Genomic DNA, 25934 nt, shown 5'->3' with positions numbered 1-25934 from the left:
TCCGATAACACTTTTATCCATCAAGAGAGAGAGAGAGAGAGAGAGAGAATCATTCGGTTTCACTGATTTCCAAGGTCAAGAGTGGCTGGTGCATGCCGAGACAGCCTCCTCTCGTTTCCATGACCAATAAATAATACATATGTCATCCTAACCCACTCTTTATGCTAATTAGGACACACCTGACCACCAGGTGTATATAATTCGCCTCACAGGCCGACAGAGGCATCCCAATGAGTTCTTCTCGACCTGAGAAGCCGAATATTAGGACCACCTTGAAGAGAGAGAGAGAGAGAGAGAGAGAGAGAGAGAGAGAGAATATATAATCAATTATTTCCTTTTCAGCCAAAAAGAATTGAGCGTCTCTTCTAGTTTCACTGGACATATCAGGCAGAGAGAGAGAGAGAGAAGAGAGAGAGAGAGAGAGAGAGAGAGAGAGATTCATTCTTACCTTGTCATTTCAAGGACAGGCATTGTGACCTTTATATGTAACCTTCATAGGTTAAAGAATTGCTTCTCGCTGGAAGGTTTCCTTCTTACGGGACTGATGGGGAGACTGGAACTGATTTAATATGGAATTCTGCTCTCTCCTCTTCTCTATCTTCTATCTCCTCTCTGCTCCTCTCTCTTCTCCTACTCTCCTCCAAAAATGCTCTATATAGTACATGAAAATATTACTAATTTTCACATCCCGTTACTATCATCGCATCATTAAGTAATAATAATAATAATAATAATAATAATAATAATAATAATAATAATAATAATAATAATAATAACTCAAGAAGTCGAACATTATCTCACACATGACTCACTACAGCAAAATGTTGGTAAATAAACGAACAGTGAGGCAGAAAAATATATTAATTATCAGGTTATAACAACCATTTGTGTTTTGCCCTAAAATGGCACATTGAGACCTCTAATTTTATCATCGAAATCATTTTCTAATTATTTTTTTTATTTCCTTTTCGTCCCGATCGCTAGAGATGGCCATAGAAAATTGAGAACCAAGTCCCTGGCAAGATGTACCCATACTTAGCGGACATTATATTCGTCCCAACAGAATATTTGAGAATGAATTACTTTCCTGATCTATTTTTTAATTGTTTCGGTAACTTTACATAAAATAAACACTAATTCCTTGTAATTACAGATACACAGAGCTAGTACAAGAGAGATTTTATATGTATTTTTTCAACCGGCACATTTCTTGCAGGTGTGTGTGTATGGCAGTGGCTGATACTATAATAATAGTAATAATAATAATAATAAATAATAATAATAATAATAATAATAATAATAATAACAATCTCTATTTTCATTTCCCAACAATAAATCACCTTCTGGGCAATTCATTAAAACTATCCGACTTGCTAAAGACGCCAAATTTGAGTGGACTAGCAAACAAGTGTACAGAAATTATGTATGATAAATTCATAAAGTTACTAAGTCTACGGGCATAACCAGCCCCGTTTCACGGGCAGAACTAACTCCGTTTCAGGGAATCCCTTCTCACCCCCACCTCCTTCGGAAGGGGGAGGGGGAAGTAGGATGAAACCCCATTATAAACTATCTGAGGGGTCCCCACTCTAACCCTGCCAAGTTTCATGCCCATCGGACCTGCCGTTTGGCCGTGATTGAATGCCAAACTTCTCAGTACCAGAGGTCCTTTATTCCTCAGACCTTTGGACTGTGGATCAGTCTCCCCCGAGGATGTCGTGCAAATGGAACTTCAGAACTTCAAGCGAACATGAAATGCATTACTACCCTAATTCTCTTCTCGTTGCATTTTAATATATTTTTATCGATTTATTATTTATTTTTTAATTTTCTAATAAGTGCCATCTTTTCTTTTTATGTCTTTCCCTTTACCTCCTCTTACTTCTTCCTATAATCACCAATATCTTTGGAAGCTTGAATTTCAAGTTAATGGCCCCTGTGGTGGACTTGCTCCACTAAAGGTTATAATATGATAATAATAATACTGAACACTATAGATCACCTTCTGGCCATGTCAGTAAAACCACTGAATAAATGACCGTATGCGTTCGACCTCCTGAAGCCGTAAAACTATTAAATGCAATGTTTATGAAAAGAAATTTGAACACCGCAAGGTTTTCAGAAAAATTGCCTTTTCAGTGGTACCCTCTTCTGTCACTGTATTGAACTGACGTTGTATTTCCAATGGCTATTATCTATCAAACTACTGGAACCTTTTCCAGTCTCCAATGTACGAGCTGATGAGAGAAACGTTGATCTTTGAGACGTAGCAGACGCACGCCGTTGGTAACTCGTAGGAGTCCACGTAGAATCCTGCGCGAGCGTCCCAGGTGAGGAGGTTGTGGACTGTGTACCGCTGGACGCAGCGCGAGGTCGTCAGGCCCTTCGGCAGGAGGCTGCAGGAACTACCGATGGCTGTGCACTCCTCGAGGGACGTCGTCTTTTGAGGTGAGTAAAAGGTCTTCTTGTTACTTGCTTTGAGATTATGTGATTATGCGTTTAATCTGTCTTATAAGAACTACAGTGTACTGATAAGAGTGATCTCTGCTATTCTGTAAAACGGAGCTATACGTGGGCACATCAGTACACGTACTGAGTGTATGTTTATAAGTCTATACACAAGTCTTCTTTTTTTCTATATTTTTTATTATGTAAGAATATACACACAAAGTCTCATCTTTCTATAGTACTTCCTATAGCCTTCTGCTAATTCTTTCAAATGAATTTCAAGTCAATGGCCCTTGTGGAGTTGTTCCATATGAATAGGGTTCATACTCTGAATAATAATAATAATAATAATAATAATAATAATAATAATAATAATAATAATAATAATAATAATAATAATAATAATAATAATAATAATAATAATAATTGGTTGGGAAAAATTCTCTATCTAATAATAATAATGATAATAATAATAGACATTTATGGTACGAATTGAACTAATAATTTATCTGGCGCTGCAGCACCGTTATAAACCTGACTATAAAACCGACTCTATAATAACCTTCCCCTAACTTCTATAAAGAAACCTTTCTTGGGTTTCAGTTTTTATAGTATGTTGTCAGCTTTCTTAAACCCAAAACAATTCTGGAGCCATTTGTATGCATTGAAGGTATACACAGGGACAACTCACTTTCACTATTCTTTGCTACAAAAACTACTTTGGAAAATACATAGTGCATGGTACGAGATACACAAATATACAGTACAATAAAAAGACAAATAATTCATCAAATATATCACTGACACCACCAAATATATCAATCCACAATAAAATTTTGCTTAAATGTAAGATTAAAAAAAAGAATTAAGGTCGAAACTTACCTGCAGAAGATGAGGATCACCGACCTTCACGCCTTCCACGTTCACTATCATCTTCCATTGGCCCCTGGTATTTTTGGCCTGGGAGAGAGTCCTTCGCTCCATATTAGAGGAACAAGGGTATCCTTCGTATCCTCGGACTGAGACCGAGCTGTTCGGATGTCCTTTGGAATCGACCCTAGGTTTCCGAGCTTTCTTCGAGTGGGACGCAGAAGTGGAGGGAGGCTTTGGCAGGACTCTGTAGCAGGAGGTATGACCCGAAGGTCAAAATAGGATACAATCACACAAATATAAAGAAATGGTGAGGAGAGAAGAAGAACACGTGTGTAAGAGGGTTATGAACATGGAGGTGGAGGACAGAAGAGAGAGGAGGGGAAGGTCAAAGTTCATCAGGTGGAAATATAAATGATTGAATGACATGAAGGAAAAGGGTCTAAGAGAACAACGATGTACAGGACAGAGGAAGATGGAGAAGAAGGCTGACTGGAAACAGCGACCCCATATAGAAATGGGAAAAGCTGAAGGTAAAGAAAGAAGAAATGGTGTGGTAAGGTGAGGGAGGGAGGGAGTAGAAGAAGGAGAGGGAATAATTACAAGCTGGGAAAGTCTCAAATACCAATCACGTTAATTCTACCTTCAACCAATGAAATTGGTCGTCAATAAACCTAAAATGTTTCAATTAAGGTATACCAAGGGATATCCAGATCAATAAATTATAACCCTCGCACTTTTCGGAAACGCCTGTCGCTACGAAGCCTTAGACCCGAGTGCAAGAATATGACGAAATAATTCTGACGTCCCTCGCAGGATTCGAACCCACAACCAAAGTATCAAGAAGGAGGTCACACGTTGCCGACCTGACCACGAGAAGGTATAGAAGTCTATTGCTGCTCATACATAAATATATATACCAGGAATTCAAGTGCATTTATTAGAACTTTATTACAAGGATCTAAGACTTTGTAGTGACAAGCGTACCCAGTAAGTGCCAAGAATTCGAGAAGTTAAGAGGGCATTGTGGCTATCACAATCACATACGTAAGTAGATAAAAAGTGACACGTAGATTGAAGGAATACTTACGATATCGGTGAATATGGACGCCATAACTTTTGCAGTATATCCCCGTACATCGTCAGTTGTTGCTTCATGAAATCACTGTGGAAAGAAAGATATAATTTAAGAAATAAGTTAATGAAAAATATTACAGACACACACACACACACACATATATATATATATATATATATATATGTATGTATGATATATATATATCTAATATATATATACTATATATATATATATATATACATCAAACCTAATTAAATAATTATATATTTATATAGATACAATAAATAGATATGTAGATCAGAAAACAGATAGCTTAATAAGTGCATAAATAGACAGACGGACAAATTGATATGCCCATACATACATAGATAGTTGCATTATGTATGCATGTACTATGTATACCTGCAGAGAGAGAGAGAGAGAGAGAGAGAGAGAGAGAAGAACTTTTCCCAGACTAATGTATTAGTTGCGTGCTCTTCAGAAGACCTCAATAGCCATTGTAATGTCAGCCACTCATTGTTTGGCAATTCTTATTCAAAATCTATAAGTCACTTTAAGGACATTGGTGTTTCAGACATTCTGGGTTTCAGACATTCTCTTTTCATTCACTTTCTGAATCCTTTTAAAGGCACTGGAGTTTCAGACATTCTCTTTCCATTCATTTTCAAGTTCATTTTAAGGACATTGGAGTTTTAGGCAATCTCTTTTCATTCACTTTCAGATTCATTTCAAAGACACGAGTTTCAGACATTCTCATTTCATTCATTTTCAGGTTCATTTTAAGGACACTAGAGTTTCAGACATATTCTTTTCATTCACTTTCAAATTCATTCTAAGGACATTGGAGTTCCAGACATTTTCTTTTCATGCACTTTCAGAATCATTTAAAGGACGTTGGAGTTTCAGACATTCTCTTTTCATTACTTTTCAAATTCATTTTAAGAACATATGAGTTTCAGACATTCTCTTTTCATTCACTTTCAGCATCATTTTAAGGACACTGGAGTTTCAGACATTCTCTTTTCATTCACTTTCAGAATCCTTTTAAAGACATTGGAGTTTCAGACATTCTCTTTCCATTCATTTTCAGATTCATTTCAAGGACGTTGGAGTTTCGCACATTCTCTTTTCATTAATTTTCAAATTCATTTTGAGGACATTGGAGTTTCAGACATTCTCTTTTCAAGCACTAAGTTTCTTGTTAGTCATCATATACTAGTGATATAACTTCTCATATATAAGATGAAGCATTTGCAGTGCTACTTTTGCTAGTTACCTACGCTCCACCCACTCCGAGGTGATAGTACTAATGCTAGTACTAAAGTTTAGTACTAGTACATAACTAAACATGGTGGAAGCTCCTTGAGACGACGTGTTTAGTACTAACCACTGATTGCTAATTACCTGCGCTCCACCCACTCCGAGGTGATAGTACTAATGCTAGTACTATAGTTTAGTACTAGTACATAACTAAACATGGTGGAAGCTCGTTGAGACGACGTGTTTAGTACTAACCACTCAGGGGATCCAAGTACGATAATGCTAGTACTAAAGTTTAGTACTAGTAACTAAACATGGTGGAAGCTCCTTGGGACGACGTGTTTAGTACTAACCAGTCGGGGGATCAAAGTACTATATAGTACACCTGTTTCTATGGTGTATGGTCGGCAGATTATAATTATATTATTATATGAATAAAATATATCTTCGTGCGACCGCCTACTTTACATGTACCACACGGGCAGTTTAAAATCTGCACCGTATAGATGTTTTATCCTTGCATATCACGAGCCAAAGCAGCAACGGATCTTCATATCCCGGATGGATGTAGTTCCCCCTTACGTAATCATCGTTCACCTACAGCTTTTTTTGCCCTCTAGGACCCCTTAAGCGACCGACCGAACTATTCTGAAACTTGGTCTAAACCCACTGAACGATAATTAGCTGATAAGAGGTTCGGGTGACTGAACTAAAAGAAATGGGATTATGACTTGGCGATTTCGCAGTCCACGAAGCTGTCAAGTTTCCCTGTCCAGTGACGGGGTGAATTCTGGAAAATCTGGAAACCCGTGAGGAATTCATTCCAGGCGGTTTTAGCACAAAAACGGGAGTGACCCTTTTTTTCAGTTTTCTAAAAAGGAAGCTATTGTGCCGGCTTTGTCGGTCCGTCCGGACATGGCTAACTTTAACCTTATATAAAATTTTAAAAACTACTGCGGCTAAAAGACTGCAATTTGGTACGTTTGATGATTGGAAGGTGGACGATCAACATACCAAATTGCAGCCCTCTAGCCCCAGTAGTATTGAAGATCTAAGGGCGGACAGAATAAGTGCTTTCCTTTACAGAAAACTAAAAAGTGATAAGTATTCTCGCCAAGTAATTTTTCCCGCCGGTCATCCGGGATTTCTCTCAACAGCGTTGAAAATGATGAGAGAAATAAGAGGAAATGGATTTCGTGCCAAAACAAATTTAAAAAAAGGGGCGGGGGCGGGGGGGGGGGGAGGTAGGTAGAATGGGCGCAAAGAAAAGGGGGAAAGACCAGGGAATACTTTTTGTTACAATTTCCAGTGGTACTCTTTGTAACTTCATTTTGTTCTCAAAGCACAATAATAATAAAAACAATAATTGTTATGGTGGTAAATGAAAGCCAGAAAAGGATTGAAAAGGATATGGAGCAACTCAAACAGGTTTTGAAAATAAGAAAAAAGATTAACAAAAAATCAAAATATGATATCTCATCGAACACTTACATCCCAGAAATAAAAAAATAGAGCAACAAAATATATTGGGTGTGTGTGAGAGAGAGAGAGAGAGAGAGAGAGAGAGAGAGAGAGAGAGAGAGAGGAGAGAGAGAGGTTGGGTAAAATAGTGTTAAGAGGCAGATTGATAAGTGCAATAGCACAAACACACACACACACACAAGTCCGTACGTGTATCTCTATGTTTGGATCAGATCTGATCACCTCATACTTGAAAAGGCCTAATAATTTCATATTTAAAGATATTACAACTTTAAAATATGCAAGCATGAACTGGCTGTATATGCTAACTTTTATTATTATTATTATTATTATTATTATTATTATTATTATTATTATTATTATTATTATTATTATTATTATTCAGAATGTTAAATTTTAAAAAAAAATGAGTCGAGAGTTAGCTAACCTGATTAGTGCTTTAGAAATTGGCTTAATTAATTCAAAATGGCTCAATATGACTGAAATATTAGATAAAAACATAACATCGTCGTTGACTAACCCTTATAATTCGACAAAGATAATAATTGTCTTGAGAAAAAATATAAAGGAAATGTTACGAGAGTGAGCAATGGTTTACGAAACCAAGTTTTCTTTAAAGAGAATTGCATCAAAGAAAACTGTCAAAGCTACTATTTTAGGGGATACTCAAACAAAGGAGACTCTACGCCATCTTGCATCACGACACGACCGCATCTTTATTTCTCTTTCTTCACATTTTTCGACATTTAGCAAGGGTAGGTCTCCGTTACTATAAAGTTGAAAAGAAAATATGATGTTTACCATAAACAAAGCTAGAAAATACTACCACAGAGGCTCAGAAGATACCTAGAAATAAAATCTACATTTACCTTGGGTAGGTCTCATCCATGAAGCAAAATGTCCTGTTCGTGTGAAGAGCACAGTCTGGCGTGTGGTCTCTGAAGAACCCAGGGTGAGGCTCTGAACTACGACGCCCGTGTGCCCCTATATTCAGCTTTTCTGGGGTATTTTTGTTACTGAAATTAAGATTTTTTAGGTTGTGTGTGGTCTTTCAAATTACTAGATGGGAAACAGTGCATATACATTATAATGTACACACAAACACACATGATGTAATAAAAAAATGCTTCAAACTACTTTAAAAACCTTACTCTAGACATTTTTTTAAACAATGTAGAACGTAGGTACAAAGTTAAGAAAAATAATAAAAACAAGAAACGTTTCAGAACATTTTTTTTTTAACCCCACCTTCGACTTTTCTTCTTTTTGACCACTTTCGTGCGCAACACGTTTTTCCGTTTGTGGGGAAAGTTATGACTCTTCGGGAAACCGCCATTACCCTTCATTTCCTTGTCCACTGGGGTCACTGCCTTCTGACTTAGCCCCTTCGGTGCCTTCTGCAGGACAGGTATCCCAATCTGTGACTTGGTGTAGGACTCAAATTCTTTCCTTTTTTCATTGGCTGATTCCTGCCGCAGGAGAAAAGACATTGAGTTCGCTTTCTATTTAAATGGAGAACAAAGACACTGAGATTGCTTTCAAAATGCAAAACAAAGACACTGAGCTCACTTTGTAAAGGCAGATCAAAGACAATAACTATGAACTTGCTTTCAAAGTGCAAAACAAAGACATTGAGTTTGCTTTCTGAATACAGAGCAAAGACATTAGCAATAAGTTTGCTTTCTAAATGGAGAGCAAAGACATTTAGTTCGCTTTGTAAAGGCAGAACGAAGACATGGAGTTTGCTTTCCAAATGCAGAACAAAAACATTAATATGGAGTTTGCTTTCTAAATGCAAAACAAAGACATTAACATTGAGTTTGCTTTCTAAAAGCAGAACGAAGACAATAATAGACATTAACATTCTTGCTTGCCTTTCAAAAACTGAATTAAAATTCGTTTTAATCAAGAGGTCAAACCACCTCAGCAAAGAGGAGAAGAAACGAAGGAAGGAGAAACGCGCCAACAAGATTATTTTCGACGAAACAAACAATTCGAGAGAAAATATGAATAAATTAACGATAGTAATGGAATACAAAATCTTGGTCACAGGCAAAGTGTTGGGACCTGAGAGAGGGTCTTCTTCTGAAATAATAATAATAATAATAATAATAATAATAATAATAATAATAATAATAATAATAATAATAATAATAATAATAATAATAATAATAATAATAGATCAGAAAACCAGGAAACATATGACAACACACAAAGCACTAAACCCAAGAGCAAATACGGACAGACTATACATAACACGAAAGGAAGGAGGGAGAGGACTACTAAGCATAGAGGACTGCGTCAACATCGAGAACAGAGCACTGGGGCAATATCTGAAAACCAGTGAAGGCGAGTGGCTAAAGAAAGCAACAAGCCAATTCACGGACAATACATGAGACAGACTAAAGAACTAGCCAGCGATGACACGTGGCAATGGCTACAGAGGGGAGGGCTAAAGAAGGAAACTGAAGGAATGATAACAGCGGCACAAGATCAGGCCCTAAGAACCAGATATGTTCAAAGAACGATGGACGGAAATAACATCTCTCCCATATGTAGGAAGTGCAATACGAAAAATGAAACCATAAAACACATAGCAAGCGAATGCCCGGCACTTGCACAGAACCAGTACAAAAAGAGGCATGATTCAGTGGCAAAAGCCCTCCACTGGAGCCTGTGCAAGAAACATCAGCTACCTTGCAGTAATAAGTGGTACGAGCACCAACCTGAAGGAGTGATAGAAAACGATCAGGCAAAGATCCTCTGGGACTATGGTATCAGAACAGATAGAGTGATACGTGCAAATAGACCAGACGTGACGTTGATTGACAAAATCAACAAGAAAGTATCACTCATTGATGTCGCAATACCATGGGACACCAGAGTTGAAGAGAAAGAGAGGGAAAAAATGGATAAGTATCGAGAACTGAAAATAGAAATAAGAAGGATATGGGATATGCCAGTGGAAATCGTACCCATAATCATAGGAGCACTAGGCACGATCCCAAGATCCCTTAAAAGGAATCTAGAAAAACTAGAGGCTGAAGTAGCTACAGGACTCATGCAGAAGAGTGTGATCCAAGAAACGGCGCACATAGTAAGAAAAGTGATGGACTCCTAAGGAGGCAGGATGCAACCCGGAACCCCACACTATAAATACCACCCAGTCGAATTGGAGGACTGTGATAGAGCAAAAAAAAATAATAATAATAATAATAATAATAATAATAATAATAATAAGGGTGTGAATTGAGAAATATATAAGGGGTCAGTGTTTCGGTCGAGAGCAGCACTCTATTCTCATTGGTCTCTATGGGATTCTCATCCCCAAGTAAGGTGTGCGTACTTTGTATGTTAAGTGGATAAAAGAATGAATAGACTTGCGTATGTATGTGTGCATGAAAAACTACTTTGTATGTTGAGTGGATCAAAGAATCAATGTATGTATGTATGCATGCATGTAAGCATAAAAAACGTATGTATGTAGACAAGCATGCATAAATTGAAACAACTGGCCCCCGCCCCCCTACGGAGCGATCAATTTCCATGACGCCTATACTGGATAATTTTATCCTGGAAAAGCTGCTCGCGCCGTGCCGCTTACTTTCCAGGAAAATATTCGTCGATACAGGAAGGGGGAATTCCCTCATCTTACGTAGCACGATTTAAGGAAAAATAATATCGGTCAATTTTTCATAGACCGTCACGCTTATAGAAACTTCTAAAACGTTATAAGCATTTCCTGTCTCTTCCTCATTTCCTTTGCATGTTTTTTTTTATTAAGACATAAGTATCGTCCTATTACAGCCATTAGTCATCTCAGGAAGTTATGACACCAATTAACCTAACAAGCCAACATGTTCCCATTCAAATTGGTCTTAATAAATGACTGTATATATACACACACACACACACACACACATATATATATATATATATATATATATATATATATATATATATATATATATATATTATATAATGTCATATCACATCACCGTGATTCATATATACGCCATTAAGCTACAAATGTCCTTTAATATCTAATTCGCTCTACCTCAGAAATAATATATTCTCGTATATGTTAAGTGAAGGGGAATTTTTAGTTGATAATAATTTCGTCGGCTCCGTGGGCGCGAACCTAGGAACCAAGAAATCAGGACGTGCATTGAAGCGCCTTTAACCACAAAGATACCATATATTATGAGGTAGAGCGAATTATATGTATATATATATTATATATATATATATATATATATATATATATATATATATATATATATATATATATATATATATATATATATATTAATATCAATAGACTCCGTTACTTGTAGCCAAGTCAAGATGACCATAACTTATGTGGGAGCTGGAGTTTTTTTTTTTTCCCCCTGCAGGTATATTGCTTTATGCTGTAAGAAATGGTTTTCTCTGCGGTTTTTTTTTTTCAGTAGGAATGGTGGTTTTCTCTATGGGAAATATTTTTGTCGTAGGAGATGGTTTTTTTCTGTGGTATTGCTTTATTCTGTAGGAAATAGTTTTCTCTCTAGTTTTTTTTTTTCTCTGTAGGAATGGTGGTTTTATCTGTAGGAAATATTTTTGTCGTAGGAAATGTTTTTTTTCGGTACTTTTTTTTTTACCTGTTCGTTGCCTCAGTTTTATGTCTTCCTGAAACGCGGGGGATTTTCTTGTAGTATCCATAGCACGAACCTTCAAAACAAAAACATTCGTTTCAAGCTTTTTTTTTTTTTTTTTTTTAATCATGATGACTTAAATCTGAAGGATTGCGTAAGTAGGCAGGAAAGGGGCTAGCATGTAATGTACTTATTCTACCCTGTATTTATTTATTTTTTATTTTCTAATAACTAATCTATTCTTTCTATAATACTATCACCTTCTGTTACCTCTTTCAAATGGCCCCTTTGTTGGGCTTGTTCCGTATGCATAGGGATTCGTTTTTCTGAATAATAATAATAATAATAATAATAATAATAATAATAATAATAATAATAATAATAATAATCATAATAATAATAATAATAATAATAATCATAATAATAATACATTTATTAAAAGTAACTGTCAAGAGGTTTGAAAGGTGTACAGGAGGAAAACCTCAAAGCAGGGTGTAGGAGGAAAGTACGGTGGAAGAAAGAGACTATAGACGGAGGTACAGTCAAAGGAATGAAAGGGATTGCAGCTAGGGGCTGACGACACTACCACACGCTACGGGATCAGAGTCCTACTATAGTAGATTCACATCAACCGTGCATTTGATGTCTAGGCCAGTCCCTTACGACGTTCCTGATTGGCTGTTGATACGCCAATCACAGGGCTGGAAACTCTCAGTCTCTCGAGAGAGTTCACATAGGTAGGAGGCATGCTCCACCTCTCCTGAGGGATACTTTTGAAAGACGTATCCCTCAGGAGAGGTTGAATATAGATCCTACCCATGTGAACTCTCGAGAGAGAGACAGAGAGTTTCCAGCCCTGTGATTGGGTTATCAACGGCCAATCAGGAGCGTCGTAAGGGACTGGCCTAGACATCAGACGCACGATTGATGTGAATCTACTATTGGATCTTCTCCCTCTTACCTGATGTGACTTCAGTGAATCCTTCAAGACAAAAGCTCCGAGGTTCCTCGGTCGATACGACCCGTTGGTGGAGCCTCTGTGGTAGGGTCTGGATCCCGAAGAATCTGAAATGCAACGTCAAAAAGATTCTTAACTCTTTGGGTGAAGGAAACTGAGGGAAAAAAGAGAGAAATACAGAACAAGGCGTGATCCCACCTCCAGCTCATTCGGTGGGCGTACTAAAATCCACGGTCAAATAGCGCGTTGCTTCACCAACGAAAATTAAAATAAATACGATATATTTTATTAGAAATAATTGTTATGTACTGTTTAACATGCACGTTATTTATCTTATACGTTTTCATTCCAATAAATAAATCATAAATATCCTGTCCCAGAATTCCTGTATCTTTAAGTCAATTCAAAATACTTTTTCAGACCTTTTTATGCTCTTCCATGGGGCTTTCTTAACCCCCAACAAGAACAACAGCAAGAACTACAACAACAACAACAACAGCAACAAAGTAGTTTGTAGGCTTACTCCCAGATTAAGCAAAAACGAAGAAAAATGCACAACGGAGATGAAACAGACGCGCTAAGGAATCCGTACTGTTCGTTTGCTCAAAATGATCTCAAATCAAACCTTGGCTATTTCAGGTTTACTTTTCACAGCTCATGTAACCTTTGAACCTTGTTAGCGATCAAAATTTCAAGAGTGACAATTTTAACAAAAATAAAAATAGTTCTTTTCATGCTTACTAAATTGTCGACCAAAGGAGAAGAATCAGACCTAAGCTCAAAGCTGTATAGTAGCAGCTGCTTTTTTAATTTCTACATCGCATGTGAAAAAAAAAAAAAAAGTGTTCCTTTATACCTGGATGAGTCACTGACGATCACTCTCACCTGGAACAAAGCACAGGAGAGAAACGAAGCTTAGACTTCTCATTCTCTCCTTAGACTTCTCAGCACGAAGATCCCATGAATTATGCAAATCAGGTGAAAAAACAAGTGTCTCTCTCTCTCTTTCTGTCTCCTTTCGTGGAAAGTTTGGGAATGGGAGAGGTGGGGTGGGGGGAAGGGTTGGTCTTACTAGAATTTAGGTTATAATGGTATTTTATTTATAAAGCTCATATTGTTTTTAACTTGTGAAAATGGTCGCTTCGGGCCTGAGATCAATCAATCACTTTAGAAGGCCAACAACTTTTATATATGTATACATACATATATATACATAAACACACATATATATAATATATATATATATATATATCATATATAATATATGTATATATATATATATATACAATATATATATATATAATATATATATATACTATATATATATATATATATATATATATATATATATATATATATATAATCCTTCCCACACAAGCCAAGTTTCAGAATGGGGAGAGAGATGCACTACAGCAAGGAACTGGATACCAGTCTTACCTCCATATTTAACTGCGCCCCTATACGTAACCGAGGTGCCTTCCGCATCATCTTTCAACTCTTCTCCTCCTCCACCTCGGTGCCACCACTGGCTAATGTCTCCGAGAGAAATAGCTGTGGGTAACCGAGCCCGAGGGTGTGCTGCGTGAAGTGTTGGATTTGTCTGATAAGCGAAGCGAACTCTCGGAACCAACTAATGCTGCCGCCTCTGTCGCCGACACACGTCTCTGAGAAGGGGCCGAGATCGCTTCCGAATCCTCAGTGGACATTCTCGTGACATCTCCTTCGTGAGCTGGGCCAAACTCCCTGTAATCGGGGTCAGAGTAGGACGACCACGCCCCGCTGCTGCTGGATTGGCGAACGTAGGGCCAATCGAGGGGAGCGGCGGATATCCACCAAGGAGCAGGCGACGTCTCCAGCCTGGCTTCAGAAATAGCTGAACAAATGACCACTGACGTTAACACATTTAGCAACTGGGGAGCATCTGCTAAGCTGGGGCGAGATTTGAACATGTCTATCCAGTTCATCTTTAATTAAACTTCACTAGACAATCGTCAATGTGTTTATATGAACATCTTTCACACCTGTCAGAATATATAAGACATGAAGCATTACAAATGCCCCAAAAAATCTGGTTTTTAAATAAAAGATTAGTATGAGGCCTTGCTCAGTATAAGCGTTCTTAGGCTAGTAGCTACCGACAGGAGAGTCTTACAAACGATGAAATACTTTCTCATTCAGATAAAACTGGACGTGTACTATCTGGAAGACTATTACAGCATCACTGGAAATTAGATAATGGAGCAAACTCCAAGCATTTTCGTCTGTACTTTTAAATGACATCGCAATATAACTTAAGATACGAAGAGTAGATGACGATCTTAAGTAATTTGTAGATTAACTTGAATATTTATTGGGATCCAGTTATTCAAATTTAAATAATAATAATAATGATAATAATAATAATGATAATGATATTTATAATCAATAATGTTTATAATCAATAATTATATGATTAAATTGCCCAAGAGTTGTAATGAAAAATCGTTGGACACATAATAAGAAATGTAAAGTACAATTCGATACAAATGTTTCACTTTTTCTAAGCACAGATTGTCTTAATCAGACAGAATTACCACTATTTACTAAACAGTCTACTGTTAATGAATGCACATGGAATGAATCAGACTGCAACATACTCTCATTTTTCTGTTTTACTTTCCATTTTTATTTCCACATTCATATTTTCTACTAAAGGAATATTACTTCGGTATCTACAAAGCACGTTATGTGGACACGAGTGTAAACACTGATTCTTTTACGTGTGACAATCATTTAAGCCCAAAGATCCTTTTGCAAAATTAACCAAGAATTTAAGAATAGCGCTTCTGACCCGACAATAAAACAATACTGAAATATCATCAAATGATCGAAATAGACAATAGTTCCCTTAGTAAACGATACAACCAATAACTGTCATTGCAACGAAAATAACTACAACCACCCAATTCATAAAATACGACTTCAATAACACAGCAAAATCTAATAAATGCAAAAAATGTGAAACACTAAAAAGAAATTTTTGGCTGTATACGAGTGTAATAATTTTTTTTTTTTAATCTAGCGGTTTTTTTTTTTTTTTTTTTTTCAATGAACCGGTCAGTCGTCAGCTGATGCTTCAAGTTGACACCCGAATTTCCTGCCAAGCACAGACAACGACACTCCCTCCAGCTACAGGTATGACTCAAGAGATGCCTGTGTGTTTGCGTTCTCGAGTCCAAGGTAGCAACTGACACTGCAGATCTGTAACGGCAGACGCTTCTCCAACCTCTTCTTTGCCATGACTGAGGTCGCCTATAACTCTTTCGCACGGCAGAATTACAGAAGAAGGGGAGGAGGAGGAGGAGGAGAAGAGGGGGAGGGGGAGAGAGGAATCTGTAGGGGGAGGAGGAGGAGGGTTCAACTCAATTGGACCCCCTACAATAGGGGAGGAGGGGTAGGAAGACAGGTTCAACCCAACTGGACCCCCTACAATAATTTAACGCCAGGCTTAAGTATACCTCTTCTCCGATGTGCGCCAAAATCCTTAGCATTTAACTCTCATACACAATTCTACCACGTTCCTAAACATGCAAATAACCACAATTATCACATTATCAATAATTATCAAGTTATCCATAATTATTAAATCATCAGACAAAGGAAAAAAAAAAGGGGGCAAACATTTCCACGGACTTGACAGAGAGACACGCAAACCAACCATAATACACCTTCTTCACCTGTGACCTCCTCCGGCGGGTGGGCCACGCCCCTTCCCTCCCTCCCCCGTCACAATGCCTGTCGTGACACCATGCGGTCTCCCTGAACCAGATAGTGCAGGCCTGATGACGGTAATTGTGAAACATGGGTAATTTGACAGAGTATTTGGTGATGGTGTTTAGGGTAACTGTGACAATGACAGGTATTTGGCTAAGTAATTGATTTAAGCATTTGTTCAGTAGGCCTATTAGCAATTTTATTTATTCGTTGAAGAACGAGGTGAAAACCAATGTGCAACTGAAAGCACACATATATACATACATTTATATATATGTGTCGGTATATGTGTGTGTGTGTGTGTATGTATAAAAAAAATCCCCTTCAGTTAACATATATAAAAATATATCAATTCTGAGGCACAGCGAATTAGATATTAAAGGACATTTGTAGCTTAATGCGTATATATATATATATATATATATATATATATATATATATATATATATATATATATATGAATCACGGTGAAGTGAGCAGACTCGTGTATGTATGTATGTATGTATGTATATATATATATATATATATATATATAATATATTATATATATATATATATATATTCATATAAACCTCGCATAATTTCGCATGAGTGATATATCTGCTTCTCTGTAACAACACTCTTCTTAAACCAAATCAAATTATCATTTGCTACAACTTGATCCTATTCTTATTTCCTTCGGTATCTGTGAAATAACGCATGAAGCTGACAGACGAATATTTTACAACAATCGTGAAGTTTACTTGGAATAACATTTTGATGAAAAAATTAATTTTTTTTAATGGATAGAGATGATATGAAGGGTATAACAGTAAGTATGGATGATCTTCCTCGAAGGTTGGTATACTATATGCAAATCCACATTTTCTATGTCGTAACATTTTCCGTTTTCTCCATATCACTGTTGCCTTTCTATCTGGCAACTTCTATTGTATGGAAAGTGGAGAGATGAAATTATCAGTATAATAGGCCAATCCATCCCCGCCTTATGGGGAATGAAGAGGAATTTCCCAACATGGAGAGATGTGACTTACTTTGGCCAGCTTCCCTAGCACAAATAACAAGGTGTGATCCGACCTCCAGCTTACTCAGGGCACATGCTAAAATCTACAATGAAATAGAGCGCTATTTCACCAACGAAAATTAAAATACATACTCTGTATTTTATTGGCAGATAATTTTTCTGTACTGTTTAACATGTGCATTATTTATTTTTAATATTTTCATTCTAATAAATAAATCATAAATATCCTATCCTGAAATTCCTGTATCTTTAAGTCAACGCAAAACACCTTTTCAGACCTTTTTTTAGGCTTTCTTACCTACCCTGACAAGAACAACAACAAGAACAACAGAACAAAGAAGTTTGTAGGCTTACTCCCCGAGTAAGCGAAAAGAAAGTTTCAGAAGTTTCAACACCGGAGGAGAAACGAACATCGAGAAAAAGCCTTTGTTTTGAGACAAATAATGGAGAGATGAAGCCTTATACCTTTATTCCTCTTTTGTTCTAAGGTTCGTCTATCTAGCGGCCACATAATTCATTGTTCATTTAACAGTGAATGGGCTTGGGTAGGCAAATGATAAAACAAGCACCTCTCCTATTGCGAGAGGTATCATGTTGATAAGTGTTCCTCATTTCCCTGGACATTCAGTCCTACTGCAAGAGGTATTGTGTTGATAGTGTTCCTGAGTTCCGTAGACATTCAGCTCGTGGGCTGGCTGACGTACGTAGACCACGAACAACTGCTGGTCTCTCTCTCTCTCTCGCTGATGTATAGGATGGAGAACAAAAAAAATGACGTAGATTCCCTTAGTCAAGGAAAAAAGAAAGGCGATGGGATCAGGTCACGATTCAATCGAGTTGGGCAAAAATGACCTGACGAGGTGTCACAAAGGAGTTCCAGATGGGTTCTGAACTCTTGAAGGAGTGTCTCGAGAAAGTTTGAATTTAGAATTCTAAGAGATTTTCGTATTTCGAGACTGTTGTCTTGTTCTTCTTTCGACTTTCTGTAATATAGCCTTTGAAAGAAACTAAGATACAATTTGGTGTTAGCTGAATATTAACAAATTCTCTAAAAACAAAAAACAAAAACAAAACAAAAAGTCAACAAACCCGACAAAATGTAAAACTTAAGATCAAGTTATGCAAAGTACAACATCAGCCTCCTTCATACTCATTATTATTATTATTATTATTATTATTATTATTTATTTTATTATTTTATTATTTTATTATGATTATTATTATTATTATTATTATTATTATATTATTATTATTATATTATTATTTTATTATTGGCCAATCATTAAGAAATATTGCTGAGCCAGAGAAGCGAGTAATAGGAAAACTAGAAAAGATAATATATACGATTAATTCGCTGAATTCTGCCATTTTATTCAACTGATTGTTTAAAAGAGGGATTTCCTCCATTATTATCACAGTCCTCCAATTCGACTGGGTGGTATTTATAGTGTGGGGTTCCGGGTTGCATCCTGCCTCCTTAGGAGTCCATCACTCTCCTTACTATGTGTGCCGTTTCTAGGATCACACTCTTCTGCATGAGTCCTGGCGCTACTTCAGCCTCTAGTTTTTCTAGATTCCTTTTCAGGGATGGGATCGGACGTGCCTAGTGCTCCTATGATTATGGGTACAATTTCCACTGGCATATCCCATATCCTTCTTATTTCTATTTTCAGATCTTGATACTTATCCATTTTTTCCCTCTCTTTCTCTTCAACTCTGGTGTCCCATGGTATTGCGACATCAATGAGTGATACTTTCTTCTTGACTTTGTCAATCAACGTCACGTCTGGTCTGTTTGCACGTATCACCCTATCCGTCCTGATACCATAGTCCCAGAGGATCTTTGCCTGATCGTTTTCTATCACTCCTTCAGGTTGGTGCTCGTACCACTTATTACTGCAAGGTAGCTGATGTTTCTTGCACAGGCTCCAGTGGAGGGCTTTTGCCACTGAATCATGCCTCTTTTTGTACTGGTTCTGTGCAAGTGCCGGGCGGGCATTCGCTTGCTATTGTGGTTTATGGTTTCATTTTTCGTATTGCACTTCCTACATATGGGAGAGATGTTATTTCCGTCTATCGTTCTTTGAACATATCTGGTTCTTAGGGCCTGATCTTGTGCCGCTGTTATCATTCCTTCAGTTTCCTTCTTTAGCTCTCCACTCTGTAGCCATTGCCATGTGTCATCGCTGGCTAGTTCTTTAGTCTGTCTCATGTATTGTCCGTGCATTGGTTTATTGTGCCAGTCCTCTGTTCTGTCTGTCATTCTCCTGTCTCTGTATATTTCTGGGTCTTCGTCTACTTTTATTAGTCCTTCTTCCCATGCTCTTTAGCCACTCGTCTTCACTGGTTTTCAGATATTGCAGTGCTCTGTTTTCGATGTTGACACAGTCCTCTATACTTAGTAGTCCTCTCCCTCCTTTCTTTCGTGTTATGTATAGTCTGTCCGTATTTGCTCTTGGGTGTGAGTGCTTTGTGTATTGTCATATGTTTCCTGGTTTTTTCTGATTTATGCTGCGGAGTTCTGCCTTCGTCCATTCCACTATTCCTGCGCTGTATCTGATTACTGGCACTGCCCATGTGTTTATGGCTTTTATCATATTTCCGGCGTTGAGTTTTGACTTGAGTATCGCCTTGAGTCTCTGCATATATTATTATTATTATATTATTATTATTATTATTATTATTATTATTATTATTATTTTATTATTATTATTATCATTGAGTTATAAAGAACCACAGTAATGTATATACACTGGTAACCTATTTAAAAAAAAAAATAGTTATAAGAGGCAGGGTTGCTGGTCGAAAGCTTCCCGTTTTTTTTTTACTTTTTTTGTATTTTGAAAAATACAGTCTCATATACATTACTGTGACTTTGAACTCATTATCCCTGGTCACGGCATGGTAATACACCATAGATTTTTATTATTATTATTATTATTATTATTATTATTATTATTATTATTATTATTATTATTATTATTATTTTCATTCAGAAGATAAAACCTATTCATATGGAACAAGCCCGCCAAAGGGGTCCACTGACTTGAAATTCAAGCTTCCAAAGAATATTAAGGTGTTCATTAGGAAGAACTATGACGTGGTAAAGGGAAATACATGAAGAAGAGACCCCACTTATCAAAAAAAAAAAAAAAAAAAATTAACTAATAAATCAAAGGGTATTTTAAACTTAGCTTCAAGAGATTTATTTTTTTGTTAAAAGTTCTTGCCCCTACTTTTAAGTTGAATGAGGTCTCGAGGGTTAATAAATCGTACTTTTACCAAGGACTCAAGACCAAAATGATCAGAACTTTACTGACCTACAAATGAAAAAAAAAATTTACAGGAACATCTAATCTATTCACCTTTGCATTTTCACCTTGAACTCTTGTAACCTGCGCCCTTCTCCAGAGATTTCAGATGGAGGATGCCTCCCAACAACAAACCCTTTTCCTCATCTCCTAAAATCTACCCACGACCTCCCACCTCCCCCCTCCCCACCCACTCAGCAGGTGTAAGATCACTGACAGCTGACAGGTGGGTAGGCGATGGCTATAGGCGTGTTCCAGACGGTCACGTGACACCAAGGCGAAAATGGTTCCCACGAACATCTCAGAATCCTCGTTATTTTTCTTGTTCTATTTTTAAGTGTTCTGGAAAGAAGACTATTGTGCCGGCCATCTCTGTCCGTCCGCACTTTTGTTCTGCCCCCGCCTTTTTCTCTGTTCGCACTTTTACAATTTTTATCTTGTCCGCACTTTTTATCTTGCCCCCACTTTTTTTCCTGTCCGCACTTTTTATCTTGTCCGCACTTTTTTTCCTGTCCGGACTTTTTTCCAATCCGGACTTTTTTTTCCTGTCCGCACTTTTTTTCTTCTCCGCACTTTTTTCCTGTCCGCACTTTTTTTTCTGTCCGAATTTTTTTTTTGTCCACACTTTTTTTCTTTTCCGCACTTTTTTTCTGTCCGCACTTTTTTCTTCTCCGCACTTTTTTCTTCTCCGCACTTTTTTCCTAGTCCGCTTTTTTCTGTTTTTTCCTGTCCACCTTTTTTGTTTCACTTTTTTTACTGGCTGTCCACTTTTTTTCTGTCCGAATTTTTTTCTTGTCCGCACTTTTATCTTATCCGCATTTTTTTTTCTGATGAATAAATAAATATGAGGGAATGCAGGAAATGAACACGAAACTTCCCCTGAAATTCATGAGAGAAGTCACAGAGGCAGAGAGCAGGAGTGAGTAAGTAGGAAACTGAGTAGTTTTGATAGAATATAGAATTTAGGCCAAAAAGCCAGGTGCTGGGACACCTCTGAGGTCATTCAACGCTGAAAGGGGAAATTGACGTGATGGTCGAAAGCTCTAATTTACTGTACAAAGGAACATATATTTTATATAACTCCATAAGGATTTTACATAATTGAATAAAATAATATATATATATCATATATATATATATATTATAGTAGTATATATAATAGAAGCATGAGAGTGCATACATGTGCACGCATATATATATATATGTGTGTACATACATACACCTCTCTTTACCACAAGAATAATAATTACTAGAGACTATGTGGAAAACCCTGACCGGTTTCGCTTTATTCCTAAAGCCATTATTTAAGGGCTGATAAAGGCTTATATAAAATAAAGCCGAAACCGGTTAGAATATAATATATATACACATACAATACATACACACATACACACACATACACACATATTTGTGGGTGCAAATGCGCATCTAACGTATACTGGTTATATTCATCAACAATTTTATAACATCAGTCATGAGTGAACGTAAAGAAAATGTAAGATACTGAAGAGATAAAAAGATGGCCAGCAACCATCTCTCTCTCTCTCTCTCTCTCTTGGAGGTCGTGGGTGGTTTTATTTTTTTCCCCTCTCTCTCAACCTCACTCACGAGAGACTGGTTCTCTTTGTCATAGTTCCAACGACCTTCGCTGGGTGATTTAATCTTGACCCAGACAAGACATACACACACACATTTAGTTCTTGACACAACCGCCGTCATCAACGGCACATCGCGCCCTTACAAAAGTTGCGCTATTTACATCAACCTCGCTCCTTCAATATTAAATTTCATCTGTTTTAATGTGCATTTCTTGCCAGCAATAACCCCGCCCCCCTCCCCCGCCACCCTGCAACGCCAGAAAGCACTTATGAGTGAGTTGCGTATACCAACTTTAAGACTATGGTAGACACTGCTTGCTATCTCTCTCTCTCTCTCTCTCTCTCTCTCTCTCTCTCTCTCTCTCTCTCTCTCTCCACTTAAAGCACCCAGAGCGAAACCTTCACACATTTTTTTACCAAAAAGAAAAACGAACAGCCTTGGCCCCATAACCAAAACCAAACCGATCGATCAATCAACGTCGTTTTTTCACGAGTCCTCCCTCACACTCCCAGTTCGTTCTTTCTGCTAAGCGACGTCTCCCAGGACTGCCAACAGCGTTACATAAGACGAAGGCGCAACGCTGCAGATGTAAACAAATGAGCGAAATCGTCACCTTCTTCTTCTTCTTTATATAGACGCTTAATTATGCTACGAAGCGGTGATAATTTATGACGTACTGAACAAGATCTATAGACCTTGGTACTAAACGTGTTCATCAATACTCTACTATCCCCCAACACACAAATCTATCGATTGTTGCTAAGCGTCGGCGTCAATGACCTTCGATTTCAGGATGCCAGAAAACTTCCAATCATTTCATTCATTCATTCATTCATGTTGCTAAGTGATAATAAAATAGTTGAAAATAACAACAAGGTTCCTCTCGTCAGTGATTTCCATATTCGCTTTGTTGCGTCGACGAAGGTGATTCTACGTAAGAGTTGAGCTACGACTTTAGCTAGATAACCTTTTGTAATTCCTTTTGGGAAAACTTTAGTAAGTTGCTGTTACAAATGTCATCTAATGTGTCCATATCACAGCTACACAAACACCTGGTTTAGGTAGTTGTGAATCAAATGGAACAATTGGTTAAATGCCTCGCTTATTTTTTTTCCTCCTCTTATCCAGTATCCCTACATGGAGTTGGTAATCCTGGCAACTTCCCACCCCTAAATATCCTAAACCTACTAAAGCCTTATATACTGGTATAAGAAATTCCCACTGTGGTTCCTGAGAGACATATAAAGGGTTTGTTATAATTTAACCAAAAGCTCTAATTGAAATGAATGTTAACATTCCTAAAATAACATAAGAATAATCACAATACTCCAGTAAAACTGTTAATTTCCAAGGATCCATACAATTTTACCATAAATGTAAAACTTCTTAATTATAAAAATGGTCACTGATCATATTATTTATATTATATCTTATGACAGGTTTAAAAGTAATCAATACTTCCATTTTTTTATATATATAAATCAATGAGAATAGGCATAGGCTACATGGCAAGTTATCATAAGAACACAATCTGCTCAAAGCCAACATTTATTTACCGAGAAAATCAGCAAAGTTTTTATTGACAAAAATGGCTTTCATGGGTTTACCATTTAAAATTCTTTAACTTCTTCCAGATATCTTTAAATAATAATAATAATAATACTAATAATAATAATAATAATAATAATAATAATATTAATAATAATAATAATAATAATAATAATAATAATAATAATAATAATAATAATAATAATAATGAATTAAGGAGCCTCCGTAACGAGGCTATAATATTGACAATCAAAAGCCACAGTAGTATTAAAATATATTATTGTACAATGCTAAAAATTACAAGACTTTCGGATACTGCTCCATATCCCTCTTCAGTCCGAAAAGCTCTTGTATTTTTTAGCATTATACAATAATATATTTTAACACTACTGTGGCTTTTGATTGTCAATAATAATAATAATAATAATAATAATAATAATAATAATAATAATAATAATAATAATAATAATAATAGTAATAATGTCCTGAAGAACTATGGTAAGCTTCTAATAGATTCAATCCAATTTTCCAACATTTTGTTCATAATTTATCATAAAAATATATATGAATTTCACAAAATGGTATTGTTGTAAAGCTAAAAAGCTGTGCATCATTCACAATTTATGCTTATCCACACATTAGACCACAAACAAAATTACATTTAATTTAGTGACTAACAACCGTATTGCACGGCTTTGATGTACCTTAGACCATCACTAGGAAACTAAGGTATAGCCTAAAAGGTTAATTTTCTGAAGACTCCATCCACCTCCCACATTATAGTTTATATTTTTCTTGGGAAAAACACATCAAAACAAAAAATTTCTTCTCAATACATAACCTGTGCAAATGATTAATAATAGAGAAAAAATTAATCAAATTACGACTTATAGGTAAGACACCCCTATCATTTCCTGGTAGTTTTTCATGCAGAATTGGATGGCTGGAGTCTTCTGAAAAATTACCTCATAAAAATAAAATTACCTTTTACAAAATATCATGATGACTATGAAGGCCATTATGGAAAAATGTGGGAGAAGGTTTGACACAGGTCTATAAAAAGTAGCTTAGTAATCACAAGTGTAGCTTACCAAAGGAATGGGAATTTATAGGTAGCAATAGGTAGGTAACTACAATGTTTCCCTACAACCCTGTTACAGTCTGTATAGTAAAACTTGTTACAGTATGTACTATAAAGCCTATTAGCTAGTCTATACCTATAAAACCTGGTACAGTCCTGTAAAACCTGTTAACCCTGATCTATATAAACCTGTTAGGTTTCATCTACTGAAATAATAATAATAATAATAATAATAATAATAATAATAATAATAATAATAATAATAATAATAATAATAATAATAATAGGTACCTAGGTCCTGTGGCCTATGCCCTATACTAGTAGGTAGTAGGTAGGCTGTTAGTCTAGATACCTAGCTAGCCTATATATAGTAAAACCTTTTAGTCTTTCTAAAACCTCTCTATAAAGAAGCCTTTACAGTCTATAAAAAAATCTTTCACAGTCTATTTAGATACTATATACTATAAACCGTTTTACAGTTCATGTAAATCCTTACCTTTATCTGAAGACATAGGTTAAGAGGCGGCTCATTCTTAAAACCAGTCTACCTATTTGGAATTTGTAAGCTGACTTTAACCTTACTTACACCTTAAGTTTATATAAAAAATAATTAAATCACTACAAAACAAGGCCATCATTCGCCGAATGAGGGACAAGCGACGTAAACACAACAAGCAACACCGATATGTCAACAATGATGTTACGGTTCATGAATTAAAAAACTGTAATAAAACAAATTTCCCAGTTAAATAGGGAATTTTGTTGTAAATTATATTTTAACTAGTTTCAAGCCAGATTACTAGTATCTTTACATGTTATTTTGTTTTAAAAAAAGACATCTACACGTATAACTTTCATTTCATTCAAGTGTGAATTTTGGTTAATGTC

The 25934-nt window shown here is 36.5% G+C and overlaps 1 protein-coding gene across 1 annotated transcript; it reads right to left on the bottom strand.

The window, feature by feature from the left end:
* Positions 1 to 1353: 1353 nt before the first annotated feature.
* Positions 1354 to 25723, bottom strand: LOC135206558 (uncharacterized). The gene is made up of 7 exons (XM_064237906.1): positions 25543 to 25723; positions 12734 to 12837; positions 8387 to 8607; positions 8008 to 8154; positions 4409 to 4483; positions 3331 to 3565; positions 1354 to 2440 (listed from the first exon to the last, which is right to left on the bottom strand). The coding sequence occupies exons 1-7, from the start codon at positions 25556 to 25558 to the stop codon at positions 2204 to 2206; spliced, it is 1035 nt and encodes a 344-aa protein (XP_064093976.1). The 5' UTR covers positions 25559 to 25723; the 3' UTR covers positions 1354 to 2203.
* Positions 25724 to 25934: the final 211 nt, after the last annotated feature.

This window comes from Macrobrachium nipponense, chromosome 31, assembly GCF_015104395.2.
Source record: "Macrobrachium nipponense isolate FS-2020 chromosome 31, ASM1510439v2, whole genome shotgun sequence".
Taxonomy (NCBI): domain Eukaryota; kingdom Metazoa; phylum Arthropoda; class Malacostraca; order Decapoda; family Palaemonidae; genus Macrobrachium; species Macrobrachium nipponense.
The sequence above is the reverse complement of the archived record's forward strand: the minus strand, read 5'-3'. Positions and strand labels throughout refer to the sequence as shown.

What these genes read in the sequence shown, in the direction of transcription:
- LOC135206558 (XM_064237906.1), bottom strand. An exon ending in CGTCCATATTCACCGATATC is followed by an intron (nt 3,566 to 4,408) that starts GTAAGTATTCCT and finishes CTCCTGCTACAG; the next exon opens with AGTCCTGCCAAAGCCTCCCT. An exon ending in GTGATCCTCATCTTCTGCAG is followed by an intron (nt 2,441 to 3,330) that starts GTAAGTTTCGAC and finishes TCACCTCAAAAG; the next exon opens with ACGACGTCCCTCGAGGAGTG.